Source organism: Salarias fasciatus, chromosome 1 (assembly GCF_902148845.1).
Source record: "Salarias fasciatus chromosome 1, fSalaFa1.1, whole genome shotgun sequence".
NCBI lineage: Eukaryota > Metazoa > Chordata > Actinopteri > Blenniiformes > Blenniidae > Salarias > Salarias fasciatus.
The window spans coordinates 39,161,805-39,171,766 of NC_043745.1; the positions used below are offsets into that span (position 1 = coordinate 39,161,805).

Sequence of the window (9,962 nt, forward strand, 5' to 3'; positions counted from 1 at the left end):
GTTAAAACATACAAAAATTGAATTTTGCATGATACAGCCAATTTAAACAGGGGATTATTTGTTCCGCGCATGTGTTCCTTTGTACGTACTGAAGTGACAGGAAACAGGAAGCAGTAAACAGGAAACAGGAAGCAGGGAAGTCAAAAACAAGCAGAAGAACTGGACGGTGGCTGAGAAACACTTTTTAAATCAAACCCAGAGAGAACAAACACTGGAGATGGAGCCAGTTGTTCAAAAAACTTCGTACCAGACTACCAGCAGACTGCCCGGCCGGTGTTATGGATGAACTGGTTCCCATGATAACGAGTGACGGTTTTCTGTAAACACATGCTGGAAACAGCAGATGTTAAAATAAGACTCACGAAAGACTCTAAACTTATACATTTACTGTAACTGTAGAAAACTGACGTTTGCTAGAACGTCTAGAAGTTTCAGTTGGTTTTCAACATCTGTTGGTCACAAGTTAACACGGACACCAGTTTATTCGAAACACCGGCAGGCGGAGCCGAGCGGAGCACCCATGTCGTCCATTTGGGAGGACGCCGTATAATCCGCTTCACCAGGACCCTGGAGAACCAGGATTCATCGTGGATCGCTTGGTATGCCATCCATGTTTACACGCGTGTTTGACACGATTGTTTTCAATCGGATTGGAAAAACACCCAGGTAAACTGGGCTAGTGGTATTTTTCTATACATGTGCAGGACCAGTTCCATGTCTTCATTCACAGGATGGAGATGGTCTCGGTTCTGGTCCCGGTCCCGGTCTGTCCTCCTGCTCGGGTTCATGGAGGTTCCGGTTTGTCAGTTCTTCTCCCGTCACAGCCATTTATGAACCTGGCTGCTGTGTTGGCTCTCTCTCTCTCTCCCTCTCTCTCTCTCTCTCTCTCTCTCTCTCTCTCTCTCTCTCTCTCTCTCTCTCTTCCCACTGCAACTAGTGGGTCGACCTGTGTTTTCAACCTGATTTAGACTCCTTTCCTACTGCCTGCAGACCCGGGTCTAGCCGCCTGCTGGTGAGCCGCGCCGCTGCGTTTTCCCCGCGCTGATGGTGTCCCACGTTGATGACATCATCAGCGCAAGGGAGCACAACAAAAGTAAACAATGCAGCGGAACACAGTCCCCATTACCTGTAGTTCCCCACGGATCAGGAGAAGCTCTCTGGTCTCACTATTACTCCTTTCCCACTGGCCAAAAAAACCCCGTTTACGCCCGCTAACTATCGGCTCCTCATGGCAGTGGGAAAGCGTTTGACCCGGGATTTCGACCAATGCTGGGTCATCTTGACGAAGGAAATCTCACGCTGTGTCCAGAAACAACAACTAGCGTGCTAACGTAGCCACGCTAACGCAGCCACGCTAATGTAGCCGCGCTGCGTCTACGTCATCATGTAAGTTCCCGGACGTATCCCTCCCACTGAAAGCCGATAGAAAGCCGACCTGCTAAAAACCCGGGTTGATAGCAGAGTTTAAAGACTCGGGTCTAAATGCCGATTAAACCCTGTCACACTGCCATGAGGAGCCGATTTTTAGCGGGTTTGAACGGGTTGTTTGGCTAGTGGGAAAAGGGCTTCAGATTGTCTCTCCCTCTCTCTCCCTCTCTCCTCTCTCTCTGTCTGATTCTCTCTTTCTCTCCCTCTCTCCTCTCTCTTCCCCCCTTTCTCTCTTTCTCTCTCCCTCTCTCTCTGATTCTCTCTCTCTGCATATTAAACACTGGTCTCTCTCCTCCCTCTCTCTCTCCCTCTCTCCCTTTCTCTCTGCATATTAAACACTGGTCTCTCTCTCTCTCTCTCTCTCTCTCTTTCTGATTGTCTCTCTCCCCCTCTCTCTCCCCCTCTCTTCCTCTCTCTCTCTCTCTCTCTCTCTCTCTCTCTGCATATTAAACACTGGTCTCTCTCTCTCTCTCTCTCTCTTTCTCTCTCTCCCTCCCTCTCTCGCTCTCTTTCTGCATATTAAACACTAGTCTCTCTCCCTCTCTCATCCTCTCTCCTGCATTCTGCTGCTATTCCTGTCCGGCGGCTCTGAGTCAAAAGTCCTTCAGGAATCAGACCGGAGAACCGAGCCGAGGCCGCCGTGCAGGAGAGGGGGGGGCACGGCGCCCACATGTGGCCTCCGCTGAGGCGGGTCACAGAATCACTTTCGAGCGGCGGCTCGGAATCCATTAAACCGCCACGCAGGAGATGTTTTTGTTGTGCAGCAGCAGCAGCAGTACACTCCTACTGCCGGGTGTTTGGAGGACTCAGAGCCGGGGGGGGGGGGGGCAACACGAGCAGCTCCACTCATTAGTTATGCAACCAGTTCCTCCAAACAGGTTAAAGTTTCCACATTACTGCCGCTCCTCGCCGCTCCTCGCCGCGCCTCCCCAGCAGGCCGGCCTTCATTACAGCCCGCGTAATTAACAGGCGGCGGTGATGGAGGCCAACAGGAGACAAATACGCTTCTGCTGCAACGGTGGTTCATTACACCTGACACACACACACACACACACACACACACACACACACACACAATGCACTGTAATTTATTTTTATTTCACCAACAAGAGAAAACCTGACAATAGGGAGCGATGAGTCGTGTGTAAACAGTTGAGACGATTATTATTTACTCATTATTAGAATTGATTAGAGTTGTTCATTCAGTCTGAATAACACCTGAGCTTTCCTTTCACTCGCTTGTTCATTTATTTCGGAAAATTAATTAAAGTCATTTTATAATTGCATTTGCTTATTTCTTGTTGGCCAGTCATTGTAATTTGATGTTTGTTTTTGTCACTGAGACCGATGTAAAATAAAACACAGTGATGTGATTCTTTGCAGTCACAATATCATATAGTATATTGAATATTTTGTTAAGTATTGTTCTGACCTAGTGATTGTTGTTTTGGAAATTCTTATATTTATATTCCAAATTTATTAGGAGGAAATATATTGAAGCTTTAATTAAATTAATGTATTAAATTCTCTAAATTAGTTTCATCATGTTCATTCATTTTCTACCGCTTCTCCCTTTCGGGGTCGCGGGAGCCGATCCCAGCTGCTGTGGGCGAAGGCGGGGTCAGCCTGGACAGGTCGCCAGTCTGTCGCAGGGCAGACATAGACAGACAAGCATTCACTTACACTTTCATACTGAGGGGCAATTTATAGTGACCAATTAACCTGACATGTGGGAGGAAGCCAGAGTACCCGGAGAGAACCCACACACACACGGGGAGAACATGCAAACTCCACGCAGAAAGGCCTGAGTCCCGGCTGGTATTCGAACCCAGGACCTTCTTGCTGTGAGGCACAAGTGCTAACCACTGCACCACCATGTGGCCTAGTTTCATCCTGTGTTTATTTATTTATTCATTCATCTATTCAGTCGTTTGATTAGTTCGTTTTTTTTTTATTATTTTGCACATATAGTCAAAACAATCTGACTATGTGCAAGGGAGCAAAAAAAGCCAAAAGGCTTGTACAAATGCCGCTCCCGCACAAACTCACAGTGGAAAAAAAAATGTATATGGCAGCTGAACATGGACAAAGGTGCTTCTAATAAGTCCAGATGCATATTCCACACTTTAGGTCCATTAAATCTCAGTGAGAACTGCTCATGATTTCTCTTGTATAAGGGTAAGTGCAAACCAGGAGCCTGTCTTGTGGCATAATTATGGAATTGGTTATTGAAGGAAAAGTAGAGCTTGATGTGAGTCGGCCAGTCAGAATCATAGAGAGCTCTGTACACAAATATACATGTGAAAAAAGTATTAATATCAAAAATATTTAACAAGTTAAATTTATTAAACAAAGGTGCACTCGTAGCATTTGATTCGGAGTAAGTAGCAATTCTCAAGAATCACTTCTGTAAAATGTGAATTTTGTTAAGGTAAGTGGTGAAGGTATTTCCCCACACATTACAATATGTCAAGTAAGGATAGTAAGGACTGTAACAAAGAGTAGATAAACACCTAGTATGAATCAAATGCCTTATTTTACTTACAATCCCAATAGACTCTGATATCTTTTTGCAGACATGCTCAATATGTTCTTTCCAATTTAATTTATCATCAATCCTAACACCAAGAAACCTGGTTGAGTTCACTCTCGTCAGCTCTTCATGACTAATGCGGATTTTTATTGAATCATTGTTGTATTTTTTATTTCCTGCAAATAGCATGAAATTTGATTTTTTTTTTTTTTACATTCAGTGTTAGCTTGTTTGCTTGAAACCATTCAGAATAATTGGAAAGATCATGATTGAGCTTCTGTATCAGTACATTTAGATCACGGTTAGATGCGAGTAGATTTGTGTCGTCAGCAAACAAAATTGGAAAAGCATCAGCAGAGACAGAAGCAAAATCATTAATGTAAATAATAAATAACAGAGGTCCCAAAATTGATCCCTGTGATACACCACAGATGATAGGATTCATACTAGTTAGTTAGTTAGTTAGTTAGTTAGTTGCGTTGTGGATTATTATTGTAAATCATTTTTCTAACACGTTTTATGCTCTTTTTACTGAACTCCACATCCAACTAACTACAAATCAAATGCTCTGGTTAGTAATTTTGTTTTGAACAGGTCACCAGCAATAACTATAGAAAGCACACCTAGATTGAAATCTATAATATGTTAGTCTGATTCTGTAGTTTCTTTATTTGTTCTCTAGTGTTGTTTGTTCGTTTGTTGGTTGTTTTTGTGTGCTATTGGCCAGTTTTTCTATGAAGTGACAACTGAACGTTGAGTTCTCGCGGGATTTCCCAGCTTAAAAAAGCCTTCTCAGAAGTTCTCGCGAGACTTCCCCACTGCGAACGCGGTCTTGGCAATTCTCGCGAGATTTCTCTGCTGTGACAAGCCCTCTTCGCTGACTCTCGCGAGATTTCCAGTCCCTATAAATCCCCTCCGCGGCACCGCATCTCTCTTTTCCCTTCGTCCCCTTTAGCGGTGAAGGTGCAACAGTAATCGGTCGTCCCGAAGCCGGGTTCATCCGACACCCTCACCACCCAAGCCGAGCTGAGCTCAACCTCCGCGGCAGCAGCATGCCTCCCAAATTCGACCCCAACGAGGTTAAGATTGGTACGTTCTCAATAAAAGCAGCCGAGACCTGCTCGGAGCCAAGATGGAGGCCCCGCGCCGCGGTTTCCTCCGGGCCGCGCGGCCGCTGAGCGGCGTGCGGGGAGAAATGGTAAAAACGGAACCCGAAACGCGCCGTTAGGTGGAGGAGTGAGAGTCCCGGGAGACGGTTAGATGTTCTCACTGTAGAGGGAATGTTCTTTTATTTTTGTGCGGTTTGGGGCCGGTCGTTAGCTTCCACGTGGGAGAGAGCAGCTAGCTGCTAATGCTAATGAAGCTAACGGAGGTTTTGGGATTAAACTAGTTTTATAATTCATCTTTTAGACACGCTGTGTTCTGATTTTAGTCTGTTTTTTTGTCACGAATCAATACATTGAGTTACATATCCTGATTTATTTGTAAATACTCTGTAAAGCGCCAACAATCAGTGTTTTGTCTTAAATAGAAGATATAAAAACCTTTTGTGAAATTTGTCAGATTAACTGTTTCAGATGAGCAATTATCTTAGAAAAAAATATTTAATAATAAACATTGGTCAAGCACATTATTGTTGACAGTGATTCAACATCTGATTTAATTTTGTTAAACCATAAATGCAGATTTACGTGATTTCAGTGTCATTGGAGTGTTTGGAGCTTTATTGCGAAAGTTTTCGTACGTTTTATTTTTCCTCTGCTGACGAAATGAAGGGATCTGTCTGGCTTCCTTCTGGTTTGACCCATTAGATTATAGTTAATCTGAAAGTGTCGTGTTTTCTGTTTTGTGTCAAGATGAGGAAAATGAGTTGAAACATGTTGAAGTTGAGTTTCATTAAAAATGTTTGAGGCTGGTAGAAATAAAAACAAACTGTTGGGGTTTAGGAGCAGGAAGGACGTCTGGTGACCTGATTCTGTTATCGGAGTTTGAAACAATAGTGTTAATAATCCAGATTGATGATCCTGGATTTCCTCCTGGTTCAGTCTGGATCTTGAGGGTCGGTCCCGGGCTGGACTGAGCTGAAGCCAGATCCAGATGTTGGCGGCTGTCGATCGCCCCTCCTGACACCACTCTCCCCTCTCTCTTCTGCTTTCAGTGTACATGAGGTGCACCGGAGGAGAGGTCGGCGCCACCTCTGCTCTGGCCCCCAAGATCGGCCCCCTGGGTCTGGTGAGTTCCCCCCGTTGCCCCCCCCCCCCAGGAGCCTCCCGCCACTACGCCGGCCCCCCCGTGACCGGCCGGAGTCCAGTGGAGGCTCAGAGCGACCCGGCTTTAGGAAACAGAGCGGCTCCTCTGCGGTGGGCCGCCCTGTGCCGAAAAGCCCGGAACACGCCGGCACTCTAGCCCCTGAGGCTCGAACCGGGGTCCCTCCCCCGGGGTTTCTGCCCGGTTTAACCGGGAGTTTCTTCTCTCCAGTCTCCCAAGAAAGTGGGTGATGACATCGCCAAGGCCACCGGGGACTGGAAGGGCCTGAGGATCACCGTCAAGCTGACCATCCAGAACCGGCAGGCCGCGGTACGACGCCGCTCCGCGCCCACGAGCCAGGCTCGGTGTCGAGTTGTTTGACGGTTCCTCACCTGTTGTGGTGTCTCCCCGCAGATCGAGGTGGTTCCGTCTGCGTCGGCGCTCATCATCAAGGCCCTGAAGGAGCCGCCGCGCGACCGCAAGAAGGTCAAGAACAGTAAGTGAGCGTGTTGGCCCCGCCCCCTCGCCACCGCCAGGCGTTCCCGTCTCACCCGCCTCTCCCTCCACCTTCCAGTCAAGCACAGCGGCAGCGTGACCTTCGACGAGATCGTGGGCGTGGCCCGCATCATGAGGCCCCGCTCCATCGCCAGGGAGCTCTCCGGTAAGCCCCGCCCCCCCACCCCGGAGAGCCTCCCGCCACTACGCCGGTCCGGCCGGTGACCGGGCGGAGTCCAGTGGAGGCTCAGAGCGACCCGGCTTCAGGAAACGGGGCGGCTCCTCCCCGGTGGGCCGCCCCGTGCCGAAAAGCCCGGAACACACCGACGCTTCGGAACCTCGGTCCCGGTCTAACACGCGGAACCCGGTCTGTCCGCAGGAACCATCAAGGAGATCCTGGGAACCGCCCAGTCGGTGGGCTGCACCGTGGACGGGCGCCACCCCCACGACGTCATCGACGACATCAACAGCGGCAAGATCGAGTGTCCTTCCGAGTGAAGAACCGCCGCCAATAAAACCTTCGACCAACCGAGCCGCGTCTGCTTCCTCTGTTCGTCTCAGACGCCTGCTGTTACCACAGCCGGACACCGGGTGTCAGCAGAGAGCCGTTCTCCGCTGCTGTTCAGTGACGCCAGTAGTGCTAAGAGCCGTTTCTGGGCTTCAACAGTTTGAAACGGTGTAAGACGCTGATGGGAAGTTAAGATTTTGTGAACTGAAAACCATAAAATGACAATCTGTGTTCTCCAAAGCAATCAAAGAAAATAATTTCAGGGCATCTTCAGAAGTTTCCAACGCTAAACTAAAGTCGGTGCTCTCCAGTTGGTTAAAATTAATCACAATTATGATTAATTGCATCATTTGTGAATCGAAGTGAACATAAAATCACTTTAATTGAATCTGTTCCATATCAGGAAAGGTAAAGCGGGATTTGAACCATCCAGCACATATAAAATACTGTCTCGTAGTGCAAGAGCCACCTTTCCGAGAAAGGTCACTAATGGCCGAAGGAGGAGCATTATCACCAGTCAGAACACCTGGTTTAACCAGGATTGTAGGCAGAAAAGAGCTTAAAGTGCAGAGAGATACTGCATCAGCGGAACAGTTGAGGCTGAAGAGTGGAGAGTACAAAAAAGTGTTACATAAAGCAAGGAGAGACTCTAGAATAAAATTTAATAGAGAATTGTTGAACCTGAAATCCAAAAACCCTAAATTGTATTGGGGGGGAAAAAAACTTGAACAACCAGGTAAACGCAAAGATCAGTGCCCAGTTACTGTTGAGTTTTATCGTTTTAAAGCCACAGAAGAAATGTGTGACGATGCGGCAGTGCCAGATGACCTGAGTGCAGACATTCAAGTCCTGGACTGCAGTTTTTTAAACAAACACTTTAGTTATCATGAAGTTAAAGAGGCTATTCAGAAGTTGATCAGTGGTAAAGCAGCAGGAGTTGACAAGATTGTAAATGGATATATTAAGTTTTCTTCAGAAGTTTTTATCCCAGTGTATGTAACTCTGTTCAATAAGATCCTTGACAGTGGGGTAATCCCGAGGAGTGGGGTCTTGGGCTTATAGTGCCCATATATAACAAAAAAGGTAACATAAGTGATTGCAATAATTATCGAGGCATCACTTTGTTAAGCTGCCTGGGTAAATTATTTACCAATATATTAAATGTGAAATTACGCAAACTTTGTGATGAAAACACTATTGTAGGCGAAAACCAAGCTGGCTTCCGAAGAGGGTACTCAACCACTGATCACATTTTACTATTGAAGCAAACAACAGATCTATATCGCTTTAAGAGAAAGAAGTTGTTTTGTGCATTTATTGATTATAGGAAAGCATCTGATATGGTACGGCGAGAAGCCCTGTGGCACAAGTTGTTAAAAGAGGGTGTAACTGGTAAGTTTTTGGCAGTAGTTAAAAGCATGTATAGTAATATGAAATCGTGTGTTTGTATACATGAGGCTAAGTCTGAAGCATTTGTGAGTCTACGAGGAGGAAGACAGGGTGAAAATTTGTCTCCCCTTTTATTTGCCTTGTTTGTGAATGATCTGGAGGAACATCTGCTGACAAGTGGACGTCAGCCTGTCGACACTGGGGATCCTTCAACCGATTTATACATGAAACTGATTATTTTGTTGTATGCTGATGATGCTATCGTCATGTCCACAACTAAAAGAGGGCTACAAAATGCTTTAAATTGTCTGTGTGAATATTGTGCAAAATGGAAATTTGAAATTAATAGTGATAAAACTAAAGTAACTGTGTTTGGGTACAGAAATGTAAACACCAAAAGGCTAAAATTTCTGCGTAATGAGCAGGACCCTGAGGTTGTGCCATGTTTCAAATACTTAGGAATCACATTCAATTATAACGGCTCATTTAAGAACGGAATAACAGCTTTACAAACAAGCGACCAGAGCTGTGTTTGCAGTCATTTCTCGGTGCAGGAAATATGAGTTATCTATAGATGTTGCACTAGAGCTGTTTGATAATTTAGCCTCTCCAGTTCTGTTGTATGCCTGTGAAGTCTGGGGTTCTGATCGAATAGAATTCATAGAAAAACTTCACCTCAGATTTTTCAGATTTCTAAAGTATATTCTTAAAGTAAAAATGAGCACCTGCACTGACATGGTGTACGGAGAGCTGGGTCGTCACCACTGTTAAGATCGACTAAGAGGAGAATGATTGGATACTGGGGAAGGTTAGTAAATAGTGGGGAATCTAAACTCAGCTGGAAGATGTATAATTTATTGTTTGATCTCTTTAGTAAAGGTGAATACACATCTCCATGGTTACTGCAGGTGAAACAGATCCTTCATGACTGGTCTGTTATGTCTGGAGAGCACAGGAAGTCACCAGTGTCCACTGGCTGAGACTCACTCTGAAAGACCAGGAGAATGTAAAGACGCCTTCCTGTCATCTTTATGCTGAATTGAAAATTGACTCAAAGTTGGAGAAATATTTATTGTGTGAAAACACAGCCTACAGACAAGCTATATGTAATTTAAGAACGGGTAATAATACGCTTTCCAAAATGTTGGGGCGGTATGAAGGTATAGACAGACAGTTCCGGTTTTGGAACCTCTGCAATGACAACAAAGTGGGTGACGCATTTCATTTAATGTTTGAATGTACGAACTTTGAAGTTGTGATGTGCAGGAAAAAGGAACCTGCCTAATTTCTACACAAGTCATCCTTCTATGTTTAAATTTATTGCACTCCTGCAAAATGAAAGTGTAAAAATAATTTGTCAAC

General features: G+C 45.7%; 1 protein-coding gene and 2 non-coding genes across 4 annotated transcripts; all 3 read left to right on the forward strand.

Moving 5' to 3' along the window:
• The first annotated feature begins 4,876 nt into the window (after positions 1-4,876).
• Positions 4,877-7,235, forward strand: rpl12 (ribosomal protein L12). 2 transcript variants are annotated; one of them, XM_030114304.1, is made up of 6 exons: positions 4,877-5,050; positions 6,120-6,193; positions 6,440-6,538; positions 6,623-6,704; positions 6,783-6,869; positions 7,083-7,235. In XM_030114304.1, the coding sequence occupies exons 1-6, from the start codon at positions 5,014-5,016 to the stop codon at positions 7,199-7,201; spliced, it is 498 nt and encodes a 165-aa protein (XP_029970164.1). In that variant the 5' UTR covers positions 4,877-5,013; the 3' UTR covers positions 7,202-7,235. The 2 variants fall into 2 exon arrangements, with proteins under 2 accessions (XP_029970164.1, XP_029970244.1); XM_030114384.1 differs by having other exon boundaries at positions 4,896-5,159.
• LOC115394857 (small nucleolar RNA SNORA65) lies at positions 6,231-6,356 on the forward strand. The gene has a single exon (XR_003932176.1). It is a non-coding gene; the product is annotated as a small nucleolar RNA SNORA65 (small nucleolar RNA).
• Positions 6,901-7,027, forward strand: LOC115394867 (small nucleolar RNA SNORA65). Its single transcript, XR_003932179.1, has one exon. It is a non-coding gene; the product is annotated as a small nucleolar RNA SNORA65 (small nucleolar RNA).
• Positions 7,236-9,962: the final 2,727 nt, after the last annotated feature.